The sequence below is a fragment of the Lampetra planeri genome, chromosome 2 (genome assembly GCF_965212315.1).
Source record: "Lampetra planeri chromosome 2, kcLamPlan1.2.h2, whole genome shotgun sequence".
Taxonomy (NCBI): Eukaryota; Metazoa; Chordata; class Hyperoartia; order Petromyzontiformes; family Petromyzontidae; genus Lampetra; species Lampetra planeri.
In genome coordinates this window covers 22,207,686-22,224,373 of record NC_136108.1, presented here as the reverse complement: position 1 = coordinate 22,224,373, position 16,688 = coordinate 22,207,686, and the positions used below count along the sequence as shown (strand labels likewise).

The window sequence follows — 16,688 nt, the reverse complement described above, 5'->3', positions numbered from 1 at the left end:
CTGGGTTTTAACCTTAGAGGGCGTTTTTTTTTTTTCCGCCCGTTTACAATCACAATGCAATGTTTGATCCCGATATTTTGGTTAACACGTAGTGGTTCATTTCATCATCCATGCAAAACACTGTCTGTGAGAGATCCCGGACGACGCCACCCATTATGTTGTATGTGTCGGGTTATGAAATTTTGATAAAAATAATACAAATTAATAATTTTCCGAAAAATGCGCAAATCGCATTAATTATGTTAATGTGTGTATTAATATGCATACATTATGATGATGCGTGTGATTATATGCATAAATTATGATAATCGCTGAGATAATCGTAGTAATTTATGCGGATGCTTGCGATGATGTTAATGTGTGCAGTTGTGATAATTAGGCTCAGCTTCGTTTATCCCGAGTTGTCAATCAGGATAACACGATTATCATCGATTAAACGTTTACCGATTATCCTAGTGTGTGTTATGATATTTAAGGTCACCAGTTCAGATCTCATCACAGGATACAGCTCTTATGAATAAGACAGTTTTGCATGGACTTGGAAAGAAGCACTCGAACAGTTGGTGTTAAGCAATTTTATTCTAACAAGCATGTGACATTCTATCATGCAGGTCAAACATGCGTCAATAATTCATGAATAACCAAACTCTTATGCATTGCGATACTATGCATTCGATTAATATGAATAACTAAAATTCTTATGCAATTACGAGGTTATGCAATTCCCTAATATGAATGACTAAACATTTTTTTTTTATTCATTGGCGAAATTATGCAGTTAACGAAAATGAATGACTAAAAACATTTCTTATTCATGTAACTCGACGGCAGCACTGCTTTGCACGATCAGTTGGTATTGAACGCACCACCTCGAAATGGCAACCCTTTTTGAAACACAAAGACAATTTTCTTTTAAAGTCTTATTCGTGTACGTGCTGTGTATGCGTTGTCCCCTTGTAATATTAATTAATTCTTAGAGCCAGGAGTTGTGTCATTAGCTTGTGTGGTGTGGGAGGATACAAACAGCGGCCAGAAGTTTTTCTCTGGGATGGGCGTGGCCGCCGCTCTGCTCCTGCTGCTCCCTCGCTCGGCGTGTCTCTGCTTGTGCTCTCTCTCTCTCTCCACTGCTCGATGACGAGTTGGCACGATGCTGTCCTTGAAGATGCTCGGTCGCTCGTGTCGCTCGTTGGCGCACAGTGGCGCACGGTGGCGCACGGTGGCGCACGGTGGCGCACGGTGGCGCACGGTGGCGCACAATGGCGCTGGGTGTCGCTCGCGCTTTCTTGGTGGCAGCCCCCGGCTTCTCCACTGCTCGATTGATTGTTGAGTCGGCACGATGCTCGCCGTCGCTCTGGACGTCTGGTGTGTTCACACTGGTCGTTGGTCGGTGTGCCCTCAGGCACATGGCGCATTCGATGGCGCTGTCCTCTCCCTCCCAGCCGTTTGACCAGGCTTTCTCCACTGCTTCGCACTCTCTGCTTTGCACGCTTGGTCGACGCTTGGCGATCTCCGCCCTTTTACAGGTTGATTGCTTGTCGTCACTCGTCACTCTCTCTGCTCCGTGCTTCCTTTGATCGTGCAGCTGCCAGCTTCACTCGCACTTAACTTCGTTCTGCGATAAGCGACACCTGCTATCGGCATCGGTGTTTCGTTTCCTCACGACGCTCCGCCAGCCGGAGCACGGCTGAAACCCAGCCCCAACTCAGGTTGAACTCAGACTTCTGCGACTCGAACGACTCCTCCTCGTTCCATCACTTCTCGAGGCACAACCGCCCCAGCTCTCTTGCGAGCCCCCGTCGCAACGCTGCGTCGCAAGCCGAGTTGCGAGACCGAGCGCCTCGGACAGACTGCTCTCAGACTGTCACTTTAACGAAGTCTCGTCGTCCCATCTCTTCTCGAGGCACGACTGCCACAGCTCCCTTGCGTGCCCCGTCGCAACGCTGAGCTCGACTCGGACAGACTGCTCTCAGACTGTCACTTTAACGATGTCTCGTCGTTCCATCTCTCCTCGAGGCACGACGCGCCTCCGCTCTCTTGCGAGCCCCGTCGCAACACCGCGTCGCAAGCCGAGTTGCGAGACTGAGCACGACTCAACCCAGACTGCTCTCAGGCTGCCACTTTAACGATGTCTCGTCGTCCCATCTCTTCTCGAGGCACGACTGCCACAGCTCCCTTGCGTGCCCCGTCGCACCGCTGAGCGCGACTCGGACCGACTCAACCCAGACTGTCCTTTCGCGGTGTGCGCCCGTGCCTAACTCAAAACGTGACTCCCCTCTCTTCGCGTCTCTTGCGAGAGAAAACAAACAAGACAGAGCGAGAAGAAGCAGACACCCCCCCCCCTTGTGACCTTTTGCTCCCACCTTGCCCGTCAGACCCCGCTGGAAGACAAAGGTGGCTGAGGAGATGTTTGTAATACATTTATGTGGTCCTGTGTGTTACATTTATTCTTGAATTATATTTTATGAGTTCCTTCGGTCTTAGTATCGTGGTAATCATTCGTCTATGTTTAATGAATATTCGTAATGATTCTCGTCACATTATTATTTTGGCTTCGCCAAGTTTAGTTCTCCAGAGATTGGTGTTTATTCTGAGTTATATTTTAATGTCCTGAGGTTAAGCGTAATTATGTTTCCACTTAAGCTTTCTGGAATTCGTACTCTTTAGTTTTTATTTTTATTTTTTTGGAAGGTCGTGTAGGTAGGAAACATATAATAATAGAAAAAATATTATTGTTTGTTGGTTAATTATCTATGTTAAGTTTCTACTTTTCGGTAAGGAAAACGTTAAGAAAACGCGAAGTTTCAACCGTTATTTATTCTGCCCTTATCTGTACATCTCCAGATGTCTTGGGAGGCTAGTCCATACATCTTTTGTCCATCTGGATGTCCATGACCTCTTTGTGACCGAACTCTCAACATTTTAACCGCCCTCCATGTTTCATGGATTCCTGGTGTTCTTGTGAGAAGTGAGTTGTTTTCATTAATAAAAAAAAAAAGGTATATATATATAGATTAAAAAAACATTTTTTTTTATTCTTAATTAAAAAAAAGGGTATAGACACAACAGCAGGAACGATGCAATGGCTATCTACCAGACTTAAGGTTTTTGTTGCCTTAGGTTGGCGGTTGCCATATTTCTGAAAGTTATATCTTATAAAACGTTGGCAGCGTGGTTGACGAAAAATGGAAAACATGCTGTTGACATTTAACTAAACCACATTGAGTGCATTCTGAGAGAATTTGGCATATTTGCTAGCTCGCCGTGGATTCTGACAAAAAATGTAGATGGATTTCACAATAGATAATTCGTGAGGAAGAATAATGTAGTACACATGAGAAAAACATGGATTCTGAATTTTGAAGAGTCGTAAGGGCCCAAATTACCTTATGGCAAACGGTATTTTTCCATTGCATATCTAGGAAACCTTGCTATCTTCTCACTCCACATTAAAGAAATTCAACAAAGCGATGCATTTCAGATGGTTCGTCAAGATGTAAATCTGACCCATGCTCAAGCAATAGCAGACTGTTTATAAGCATAGAATAGAGTGGTGTTGTGTTTCGCAATATCCTGGTGGCTCAGGGGGTTAATACCCCCACACCTCCAATTAGCACGATTAGCTATGTACGGTGCAAAAGAAATCCAACATACACACGTACATGGGATGCCGTGTTCAGCGTGCGGACACCCATGTTCAGCACAACCAGTCGAGAGTCCATTCGGTCACCAATGTACAAAATAATCCGAAACAGTGCCAGCGCTAGCGGAGTGCCGATGTGCTCCCTGCACCACCAAATCTCCTTTTGCGCCAACCACGCTCACTCTCCCGAGCGGTGATCACTGCTATACTGGAGCCTGACCTTATCACAAAGGGTTGGTTTTCCTCTTGGCTCAGGCTATAGCTCAGTGAACAAGTACAACACGATTGGCCTATGGCAAATCACTCTTAAGGGAGTGCGGAGGAGCGCCTTGTCCTTTGCTGAGTTTAGAGGAGCCAGTGGCAGTAACAGATTAAGTAGTGCGGTTCACTGTTGTGATGTGCTTGCCGACTGCAGACATTTTAGGATGTTTCTTGGCCCTTATAGTTTGACTCCCATACAATACTATTGCTAACAATGAAAATACATTGATAAGCATAACACATATTTGTATTCTTGGAATAGGCAATCCTGTATGCCTCGTAGTTGCTATGTAAAGTAAAAATGGGCAATGAAACGTCAATCTATAGCATTGCTATGACATGGGTTTCATAAAAAAATACCTGAAACTCTTTCTTGTGGCGCCGTACCTTAGCGGCAGGTTCTTTGGCTGCTATCGTGTCCATCCTTGACCGTTCTCTGCCCTCCTCTTCATTCCCGCAAACGCCCCATCCTTCAGCTCCTCTAGCATCCCGATCCTTGGCCTCCCCTCTCGCTCTGCTCCCTCCCATTCCTCCCTCTGTAACATCTTTCACCAATGTCCAATCCAGCTCTTCTCTCGCCTTCTGATGGCATCCATTGTCATTGTTGTTTCGTTGATGCTTTTCATTATTGCGTCATTGCTCTTATTCTCTGCTCAGCTTACTTTCTGCTTAACACATTATTGATTCGTACATTAGGATTATCATTACACTGAAAGATCAGCACACGGTGAGGTTTCTAAACAATGTCGCAAATCTACAACGATTAGCCCCTGCTGCTGCACTTACACGGGGCCGTCGTCGTCTGCGTTTGCAGATTGGCCAGCATGCTTGTGCGGATGTTATGTCCTTCGCAGGGATGTCTCCGCCCGAGGCGGTGGTCTTGCATGCCGTCGGGGAGAAGAGTGTCACTGTCCGCTGGTCCCCACCGCGGAATGCTCGTCCCTCCTCGTACAACGTGTACATTCAGAAGCTCCCCGATGGCGAGACGTGGAGCGTGAGCTTGGATGCCGAGCGTGAGGTGCACACGTTTGATGGCCTGGAGCGCGGCACTGTGTATTTCGTGGCAGTGACGGCGCTGAGCGGCCATTCAGAGAGCCAGCCGGTCGGTGTGCATGCACAGACAGGTATGCGAGCGGGGACTCCCCATAATGACTTGTCGACACTGCGGGGGTATCGACTGTGCAGAATTCATTAAAAGGATTCAAGAATTTTAAATAGCACTTTGATAATTGCATACAAGCCTGTTTAATCAATTGTACACGTAGGTTTTCGATTTAAAGCTTCCGTGACTGCAGGGATTCATATTCTTGGTTCTTTCGGTAAAGTCACGTAGAAGGGAAATAATACAATAATAAAAATAAATCAAAAAAATTCTCACGACGTTTCGATTGCAACACAAGCAATCATCATCAGGTGTGAAAACCACAGCAAGAAAATGTTTGAAAAATTTTTGTAAACCGCCACTTTTTTCAAAAATGTTCTTGCTGTGGGTTTCACACCCGATGATGATTGCTTTTGTTGCAAGCGATACGTGAGAATTTTATTGTTTTATTTTTATTATTTAATTTTTCCCTTCTACGTGACTTTGCGGAAAGAACCAAGAATATGTACACGTAGGCTCGTATGATTTTCTGGCATAAATCTACCACGTCGCCTAAGCTATGAACAAATAAATATATATCAGCCTCTTCAAGCTGCCAATTCCAGTCTCACAAAGTATCGACAGATGTTACAATCCACAAATTATCCAAACGCCTGTTTGCACTGCACAATGCTGGCATCCACTCGTGTAATTTCTTCCCACATCTGATCCTCCAAGTGGTTGACTGGTATTCAAATGTTCTATTAAAATATTGCCGTCTAATTTATTTAATTTATGTTTTAAAAAATATTCCCGTGCGCTTAAATTACGATGTAACCCCCCCCATCCCCCCAAAGGTCGCCGTTGCAAGAGAGGCCACAGTGTTTCATGAACCTCAGTTCGTTTATTTAATCATATAAAAAGCTCATCACTTTAGATGTACCTCTCGTAACCTAGAAAGAAAATCACTGCCGCGGCAATACTACTGGAAGGAGCAGCGGTAACAACATTTTCTAAGTGTAATAAGAAAAAACACACTTTCTGGAAAACTACAGAAATGTTGAGGGCTTTTTTTTCCACAACCTGGCAGCACGACCATGCTTAGGTGTGGCTGGCAACAGGAGGTCTACAAGAACAGGGATGATGGAAGATGTGGAGACACCCAAATCAATCTTAAATTGTCTCTGGCTTCATATTTTTGGTTCTTTCAGTAAAGTCACGTAGAAGGGAAGTAATAAAATAATACAATTGAAAGAATAAAATTCTGAAGACGTTTCGATTGCAACACAAGCAATCATCATCAGATTAAAAAATGTTCTTGCTGTGGTTTTCACACCTGATGATGATTGCTTGTGTTGCAATCGAAACGTCGTGAGAATTTTATAGTTTTATTATTATTATTTCCCTTCTACGTGACTTTATCGAAAAAAACAAGAATATGAATCCCTGCAGTCACGAAAGCTTTAAATCGAAATTTGGTCTCTGGCTTGTCAGATATCCCAGCTTCAGAGCACCGGTTGTGGCGTCTCACTTGCCTTATCCGCTCATGTGCACTTCTGCGTGATTGCCAGCGCACGGCCTGGAGAATCTAGTCTATAAACATACATATTTCTGAAGCTTGTTTGGCCATGAAAATATAAATCCCAGTACATATGATTTATGTATATTATGTTACAGCACCTCTGGTTAGCATGGTTGGCTAGGTACGGTGCGAAAGAAGTTAGACGTACATACATAGTCGTTATATGGAACCCTTACAAAATTGATTTTCTCCGAATTCCTTTCAACAAACGTACATTTTGGGTTTTCAATTTTTTTTTTGCAAAACTTCGACCATTATTAACATTGACAGTAGCAAAGCCCTTAATTTCTATGACAGGATTGCATCTTTCAGTAAAGGCTATTACAGTAATTATGTGGTAAGTGTTGAACTTACAATGTTATCATGAAACAACTAAACATTTCACAGCATTGAAGTGCAGAGTCCAACCACATACATACAGACCAGAAGCGCTTGGTTACATTTATCAGCTTGGAGTTACTGAGGCGTTGCTCCATCGTAAGCTCAGTCTTGCATTACGATAGAAGGCACACAAACTTACAGAGGAGGGGTGATTGATACATTTGGTATTGGAGTGACAAGTGAGAGAGGTGAGCATATCCATTGGAGTCCAGCACCGAGATGGAAATAATGAGTACCTTTAAAAATTAATCTCAGACGTGGTAATGCAAGAGCCCAATTGGTGAAAGTACACATCAGCTTGACTTGAACTTTACAAATAAACCCGGCTAATTCGCAAAACGAAGATTAACATTAAAAAAAAATCTGGGTTGGCGCACAGCTGATTTAAGCCAACTCTAAGCAACATTTTCAAATGCCTGGAGGATCAGCTAGATGCATGATTGGAATTACAGTGAGGGACAGAAAGAGGGACATGGAATGGAGGACATACACAGGGTAATGACGTAATTCAACCTGTGAAGAAACTTAAGTGGAGCCTTGGGCAGGACGTGTCACTAGAAGGGGCAATTTGCCATTAAATCGGAGGATGACGGAGTGGCAGCCAAAGGAGAGAGGGCATCTGAGAGTGAGGCCGCGACATGGATGGAGTGCTCACAACGGATTATTTGATGGAATGGTATATAACAGGGACACAGCAGGTACATAGAAGGGACAGCAGGTACATAGCAGAGCCATGAGGGGGTGAGATCCAGCAGTGGAATGATTATGGCTGACGAATATTGAAACTAACAGCTATCGATGTAATTAAATGTGATTAGGCTGCTGTATGTTTGGATTGCGTTTAATTTTTTATTTTTCTAGCAATTAGGACGGAAATAAATTCATTTAACCACTTTCAATGTAAAACAATCTATACCGCATTGAATACTGTTGACTCTTTTTGAGTAACAGTTGGTCGTTTAACCTGCACTTGGAAATTAATTTGGTTCACATGCTTGTTTCATACTAATCCTACGTTGTCATCAGGAGTAGTGTTTTACTTAATACAGCTCATCGTAAGATACCATATATCCCAATTTCTCGCACAATATTAAATGCATAATCTTTAGACTTTGATGACTCATTATCAATCGCAAGCACTCGTTACAATGCTTTTCACAAAGCACAGAATCCATCAATGACCTGCTAAGATTGATGTGGAGAAACACTGCTTGCATGCGTGCCTTGAGATGTCTTGCATTGTCTCGGACACAATGCCTTTGTCCATGGTAGCACATGGATGGTCCAGCATGTACTTGGAATGGACAGCATGCCCGTGCGGATGTTATGTGCTTTGCAGGGGTATCTCCACCAGGGTCGGTGGTCTTGCATGCTGTAGGGGAGGAGAGTGTCACTGTCCGCTGGTCCCCTCCCCGGAATGTTCATCCCTCCGCGTACAATGTGTACATTCAAAAGCTCCCCGATGGCGAGACGCGGAGCGTGGAAAAGGATGCCAAGCATGAGGCACACACTTTTCATACTCTGGTTTCCGACACGTCCTATTATGTGGGAGTAACTGCTGTCTATGGGCACGCAGAAAGCAGGCCCATCTGGATACATGCCCAGACAGGTACTACTTGCGGATCTTGCCGTACAAATGTTGACCATGAAACGTTAACCGCCTTGTATAAAGCAGAATACATTTTTCGACTTTAGTATTGGCGTTGAACTGTGCTCGCAAGAATCCCGGATTTTTAGGTAGTGGGACGTACCTCGTTATATTTTTGCCACGTTGTGACCATCGGGAGGTAATGTTTTGAGTGTGGCAATAAATTAGCAGAACGTTGCTAATTCGACTAGTCGCTTTACAAATACAGTAGTCGGTTAGTTATGGCCTCAAATGTCCCTAAATACGGTCACAACTCCGCATTGTTTGAAGAATTTCCCGGGGAGTTCGTCCCACTACCTATTTGAGTTCTGTTGTATGTATGGTCAGTGCACCACTGCAATATGTATGTTTGTATTTTGACATAATATATGTTGAAAATACTTTGCTGAAACACACGTGATGTTAAAATGCACATCTCCAGTATAACAATATCTTTTCATTGTCATCAACACTTTGGTTTTTCAAAGTTAATATAGAAATGTTGTAAATTAAAGTCTATCTGTAAAATTACACATTCATGAAATATTAAACAACCCCCTATGACCAACATGGAAGGCATTCAATCGGTAGTGTGATCTACATTATTTTACTGTTAGGTGGAAGAGCAAATCATTTTGTAAATCGCGTGGTAGTTGAAGCGATTTAAATAGTTGTTCATTTGGCACTTAAATGTGCGATTACAAGTAAAGTGTGAATAAAAATGTCAACAAAATAGAACAATTTTAATACCAACAACACCTTTTGGATAACAGAGCTCCTAAGCTGATGTGCTCCAATGGAAGTTACATAAACATTGACCGGGTTTGGCTTCTTTTAAAATAACTTTACGCTGTTGAAAACAGTGTCTCTTTCCTCTTATAGATGACCACGTGCACTCCAAATAAAATGCCATGCTTTATACCAATTTTCAATCGGAAGAAGATTATGCATAAACAAGTCTGCACCTGCGTAGTAGAAAGATCCGGGGGAATAATTGTTCCATAACTGCCAATAGTCTAAGTTGAAGTACATTTATTATCGAAAATGTTATAAAACTGGCTCAATCAAAATATTCTAATTCTCAAAGGATGATAGATGTATCCCTGCGACAAAATGTACTGCAGCTGATCTACCCAGTGTGAAGATGTGCAACATTTTCACTTAAAAATGTTTCAGAAAATATAATCACGATATATTCAACATACATTTCAGAAACCGAAGCCAGAATGTATGATTAATTTGGGGATGAACCCAGTTCTCATCTCCAGGATAGAAAGCATCCTGCTCACACCGAGTTTCACTTCAGCTGTGAGCGATGGGGAGATCTAAAATAGCAAATATATTTCCTTCAACAACTGAAGACCGCGCTCTGAAGACTGGATTAAGGTGTCTATTTATTGAAGCACCGGGGAGAGGCTTTCCCCGAAGTTAAATCACAAGGAAGTGATGTTGAAGTTAAGAGGATAAGCAGCTATGCAGCCTCATGTCGAGAAACCGAAGAGAGGGACGGAATGAAAGTGTTTTTGTAGAGGCACAGCAGCATACGACTTGACCCCTTACTGCTACTACACTTGACCGGCAGAGGGTCGTCACGCCCTCCGGCCTGGCCGGCCACTCTCAGCTCTCTGCCTACTGGGTCATAGGGGGCCCGTTTCCGTCTCTATGTGGCGTGGCCAGATGTGAAGAGGCAGGTAAATTGGAAATGCTTCCAGTCGCCGCCTGCTGCTCTTGCTCTGCGCCTTGACGTGATGCGTAGCGGGGGGGGGGGTCAACGTGACCCGGAGAGTTCTCCGGCATTTTACAAGAGCGATATAATCACCATCAAAATGTGGATGTGGCTTCGACCGCCTTGGCCACTGACAGAGAAACAGCAGATGGTGCGGTAGCGCCACGATGGTTTTTGTGGTTTCGCCTCTTCTGCTCGGGACGTTTGTGTGAGAGCCGTAGTGGAGGGCCCGGCCACGTGCTCAGGCCTTGCATCGAGAAGACCGCCGCACCTTTAGCGTAGTCGAAGCCGGTGAACAGGCTGTCTATTGACTGCATTACCAAAGGTGCTGGTACATCTTGACACGATCCGGTCGACGGCTGGGCAGAAAAGGGCCAGGGCGATGATGCAACCTCGATGGACCCCGGACAAAAGTGGATAAATGAGCAGACTGTTACCGATTTGAACACATGAGGTCGTGCCAGGCGAGAGATCCGAAGCAGCTGGTGGTGTTCCAGTGGCTCTTGGGGCCTTCCACAGTGCTGCCCTGGCAACGGAAGTTCAATTCCCGCCGTCATGTCAATGTATGCCACTTGAAGGGGGGTTGTTGAACTCTCGATGCAACTCGGCGACAAGAGGCAAGGCGGGAAATGCATTTAAAGTCGATAAACGCTTTGTGAACTCTGACCGCTGTGGGCAGCAACGCTGCTGAAGAAACGCTTTCAGCTTGGCCAACAGGACGCAGGGAACCTTGGAATTGACAGTCGCAATTCAGTCGGTAGCTCACGCAAATTGACCTTTGTTCCTTTCCCTGTCACAGAAAGGTGGATGGTGCCTTGCTTAAAGTTAGCTGGCACAAGTGCTGACTTCCGCACGCTCAAGAAAAGATTCTGGAAAGCAAAACTTTCTGGCTGTCCTGCACACTTGAGTAGTTGGAGAGATGCGATGCTGGCATGCGTCCATTGCCCAGTTTTTTGTTGGCCTGCCACACTTCTTGCAGTGTTGCAGCGTCCTCAGAAATGGTCTAGGCTGGGTGTGGTGCCAGATGAGCAGACGTCCGATTCAATAGAGGCAGCGTGCGGGGAGACGGTTGTGCATATTCTGGTAATAGTCACACTTGCAGTCCAGGATAAATGTTTTCACTGTCCTGCATGCACAGCAATCACTCTTGGCGTGATTGTTGTGATACCACCACCGTGGCGCTCAGTGCCACCTTGCGTCCGCTTAGTGATGCGGTAATCTGGGCGTCGTTTGTAATGCTGTATGCCATTCTCAAATTCATCCGCAAGCCCGGCCGTAGAACACTTTGGGTTTAGTCTTTGCCTTCTTCTTGAACAACTCCTGAAGTCTACGTCCCCCTTCCATGACCGATGATGTGTTAGGGAGGTCTTCATGAGATGCGCTTCTGCGGCACGTCTGGAATTATCTTCCGATATTAAGAAGCCACTGGAGCTATGCACTTTTAAATATGGATTGAAAACTCATTTCTTTTAGAACTGATTTTTGTGTTTAGTTTGTTGTCACTCTCCCGCACCTCCGATTAGCACGCTTGGCTACATATGGTGCAAAAGAAGTTCAACATACATCCAGCAGTGGATTGACAAAGAGCTGAACATTTTTACTTTTATTACTGTGAAAATATGGATAACTATTCTGTTGTCAAACGCCGTTTTTATAACCAAATACAATGAATGCTTTACGACTGATAGAGACATTGGTTTTTAAGATGACTGCATACAGCCAGAAGCTCTGACGTTCCATATGAGGCTTGCCATGGTCATAGTTTCGTCTGCAAAGTTTATTTTTGAGAATCTCTGCAAAATGTGCTCTCATGCAGCGTTGAATGCCGTATAAGTCTAGTTATTTTATTGCAGAGAGTGCTGGATCTGCCCAAGTACAGCAACATGACTTTCCACCCAGTGCAGGTATGCATTTTTGTAAATTTCCAAAAACTTGACTCCCGTTTAAAATTAGTTCGTGTTTAAACCACAATACATTTCAATAATAAATGCTGGATGGATATCACGGGATTAAAATCTGAAGTAAACATCTCACTCTAAACCCATTGGTTATAACGCTGTAGTTCTAAAAGTGTGAGTCCTGATGTAAAGTAGATGCAGCCTGCATCTGCTTTCAATTTGCCTTCACAACATTTAAAGCCAACACATTTAAAAGGTATGTAACATTTTTACATAGGCTCATGAAATGTTGTCTTTTTCAGTGCATTCAGATATCTGCTCACTTCCATTGGACAAAGGCAGCTGCTATGACTACTCAGTGAAGTGGCATTACGACCAGACACAGAGAAGCTGTATGCAGTTTGTGTACCGTGGCTGCACGGGCAACGCCAACCGCTTCGACTCGCACGTGGAATGCGAGTCTGTATGCCTTACCACCGGTGGGTTCCCCACAGACACCTCAATCCACACCTCTACTCAAACAATACTCATTGTACAGTCTCCACATATCGGGTAAAACTGAAACGATGGAAGGTCAACAGTTGGGGCCTGGCGGAGTTGCATGAGTGCCACCCAAGTTTGACATGAGGCATATTTGGTCAATTGAGTGTTGCCGACTGTGCTACCATCTGTATTGTGGACGAGTGAACCTCATTGCACGTTATTACACACAAAGTGCTTGCCAAAATGTAACCACAACACCTTGCTGATCTCGTCAACGAGCATAAACCATCATCATGCAAACTCCGATCATCCTCGCAGCAGCGGCTTTTGGCTAACGATCGGAACAAAGATGGTCACTGCATCGCGTGCTTTCAGATGCGTTTCTGCTGCCGTCTGGAACGCTCTTCCGATATTAGGAAGCCACTGGAGCTATGCACTTTTAAATCTAGATTGAAAACTAATTTCTTTAGAACTGCTTTTTGTGTTTAGTTTGTTGTCCTTCCCCCCGAATCTCCGATGAGCTGGTTGTCTACATACCGTGCAAAAGAAGTGCAACATACATATATACATATCAACCTGTCCGTGTTATTTCCAGGTCTCGTGGGAGCAGGGACACTCCGCGGTGACATGGGACCACAAGCCGCTCTTGTAAAGCACAGCTGAAAAGTGTTCTAATAACCTGCATCGCAGTGAACACAAAATGTTACTCGTTTGTGATATCAAATTGTTTTTGTACCTGCTGTTGGTATCTCGGCTCAACGTTTCCCCACTGATTAACCAAAGATATAGGTGCTATAATTCTTAAGAATTACATTATTTTTTGAAAGTTTCAATCTTTCTAATTTTCCAGTTATTTACACATTCAGAGACTGGCATATCAGTTGTCTTGGACTCTCACGTTTTATGACTACGTGTTGGACTCTGGTGCTATTTTACATTTTAAAAAACGACTTTACATGAGCACAATACAAATTAGGAACTGCCCACATGGTCTTCATTGTATCTGTGTACACTGTCCATTTTTATTGTGCTGTTTTAAAAAAAATGGCATACGTGGGATTTACCTAAAATTACTAGGTGTTTAAAAAAATGAAACTAAGTTAACTATTTTTATTATGATTACCCGGGAAAGACGGAGTCTTGAGACTCTTTCTTCAAGAGGAGCCCCTGCCAAATTGTTCGCATCAGGGATGATCTCGCTCCGTGTAATCCCAATTCAGTAAATTTCATGTACATTTTGCAGCATCGTGAAATTTGGGCCAATGCCAATTACAATGTTTTTTTTTGTTTAGCCATAAATTTAGCAATATCCAGACTAGTTTATCTCATGAGTGCTTCTGTGACAAACAGTCTCTGTTGTTATCAAAACACTGCAATGCCATTACATTTATTTACGAACTGAAAAGTGTATTTATCAAGTTCCTGAGATACGACAACAACAAAGAGCTTCATTCAGGGTGCAGGAGATTGAAATCGATGGAATCTGTTCAGGAAACTCATCATGTCATTTGCATTTTGATCCAAAATGCAAGTGACAGGGTAGTAAGGGTGTTTAAGCAAGAGTATAAATTAACCGTGAAAGAAACGATTCAACTTTAAAAAATCCTCATACTTTTTGGAGTCATTCTCATACGGACAAGCACTCCAGAATGAAACCACTTTGCGAATGCTGACAAATTAGCGGTTTCTGTGAGTTGTGAGGGGACTGTAGTAAACAACCGACTAAAGTACACATTTAAGAGCATATCTCTTGTGTCCCTTACCTGCATGTATCCTGCTAAGATGTCTAAATGTGCTACATATCCGTAATACAATCTCTCAGTGCACATTTACTGAGTTATCATTTCCTGAGAGGAATATTTCACGTAATTCCTCTTGCCAACATTTCCCCCGTTTCTGTCAGCATCTCTTGCTACTCAGCATAGCAAAATAAATATACCAATGATTTATATTGTTGGCTGGCGTAACACTCGCTCAGTTTTGCCCTGTTCAACAAAATTGGGTATGATTTGAATGTACCACTGTATTCCCACGTATGTTACAAGTTGTATTTGTGCACTGTACTTGAGGGAAAAAAATTGCATTGCATTTATATCAAAAAGTAGCTTTTTTAATATTAGCTTTATGAAATAAATATTGAAAAAATTCGCAACGAGCTCATTAATTTAGTACATTTGGTATTTTGCGCCGTTCTTAAAGTACAAGGCAATGAAGAAGGAAGACACTGCTGTGCTTCACAAACACAGCCTACAGCCAGTGTCCAATAATCTTCAGATCGGGGGGGTCACTTTCACCGGTAAGACATCATCACTGTGAGGGCCGCCACACATTTGTAACCATTGGGGTTTGACAGCACGATGGTGGGATGTTTTCAAATTGTGTATTGTCGGGCGCCGCACTAAAGGCCACTGGGGCCGCCAGTGGCCCGCGGGCCTTGAAATGAAAACACTGCTCTACAGGAGGTTCACAATGGGGGGCAATGTTGTTGTGTGTCATCCCAATTGAGTGCTTTGCAGGTAATTTTCAAATTTGACATCGAATGACGTCACGCGATGATTGACGTCCACTGTGAAGCAGTATTTTACATTTAAGGTGTACCGAAGTTATAACCATGATGTCACAGGATCTTTGACGTCCTTTGTGAGGCCACACTGTAGTCGTAACCGTGGTGGCCTGCCGGATTTGAACCGCGAACCTCTGCAACAAGCAGGCGAACGCCCTCCCGCTCGGCCGTGTCACCGCCCCACAGGGAATGGCGTTATTCCTGGTTGGGTGGTGCAGTTGTTCAAATCGCAGGTCAGGTTACCCAAACGGCTACTACTGTGAGAAGTCAACACTTGTGCTATCGATTGACTTGTCCCTGCAATACGCATGTGTATTTCACACCCCTACCCAAAGCTGAGTTATTATTGCCATATGCTCAATAAAGGACTGACGGGATTTTTTTGATGTGATACTGCTCCTTAGAGAGGAATGTGAATATTTCATGCCAACAATGTCAACCTGTTTTTATGAACGTGTTGTGGTTTTAACTGTAGGGATAGCTGCGGTTAGGGTCCACCGTGAAGTGCATTTACCCTCAATTCCTGAAAACCCTGAAACTCTAAGTATGGGGAGTCACGCCACAGCATGAATACTTAATTTCTGGCGGCTATGTTGCAGTCATGTAAGTTATTACTTATCTGATACAGATTCTCTACAAATCCTCATGGATCCACAAATATGGGAAGAAATGTGGATCTTGTTGACAAAAATAGGATTTGCAAATGTAAAACAAATCAGACCAGGTGTCTCAGCAGTATAGCGAGCGACTCATAAAGTTTCAAGCTCAAATCCTGGTTTGGGATTGACTCAACCCATCATCCCTCTGGTCTCTTGAATTCTCACGTGGTTAAACAAAATAAAATAGAAGCTTGACAGATGTTAAGCAAATTCATAATATAAAGCAATGCTTATTTTCTTGGACTCCCACGTCTTACTTGGGCTTGCACTCTGACATACTTTATTTGAATCGATACCTAAATCTTGTGTCCATGAATAATGATCACATATGAGCCTGTGGTAATATCTCTTTATGTTGTCACACCAATCGGACATTTTACTGATACAGTATCTAACACTCAATGTGGGAACATGTAAAATTCCCACACGCTGATCTAACAGCGTAAAGATGGCATGTGATGTTCAACTTAACATTAAGGATGTATTCATATCACTGCTCCAAAATACCATTTAAAACGGACCGTAAATATTGAAGTACGTTCATTGTAAAACAATAAGCTATTCCATGTGGAACCAATTATTTGACGATAAACATTGTTGATCTTGGATTCATAATGAACTCTTGCCAGAAACATTTTGGAGCCTACTAAAAGCAACACTTGATCACCACAGATCACAATGTCAGCCAGCACCGTTGCTGAGAATTCAGTAATCACTGCCAAAAGCAAATGGTGAGAACAGCTGTAGACTCAATCGTGATATGGAAAATGTGATGAGATTGCATCCA

General features: G+C 43.5%; 1 protein-coding gene across 3 annotated transcripts in view; it reads left to right on the top strand.

Moving 5' to 3' along the window:
* The window catches only part of LOC144729887 (collagen alpha-3(VI) chain-like), a 135,309-nt gene extending 119,690 nt beyond the window's left edge, over positions 1–15,619 (top strand). For 2 of the 3 annotated variants that reach the window (XM_078610368.1, XM_078610367.1), the window contains exons 37-41: positions 4,756–5,025; positions 8,285–8,554; positions 12,152–12,202; positions 12,499–12,675; positions 13,275–15,619. In XM_078610368.1, the coding sequence (XP_078466494.1) occupies positions 4,756–5,025; positions 8,285–8,554; positions 12,152–12,202; positions 12,499–12,675; positions 13,275–13,342 (836 nt within the window). In that variant the 3' untranslated portion in view covers positions 13,343–15,619. The remainder of the gene's footprint in view (positions 1–4,755; positions 5,026–8,284; positions 8,555–12,151; positions 12,203–12,498; positions 12,676–13,274) is intronic. The other variant, XM_078610369.1, reaches the window with a different exon arrangement.
* Positions 15,620–16,688: the final 1,069 nt, after the last annotated feature.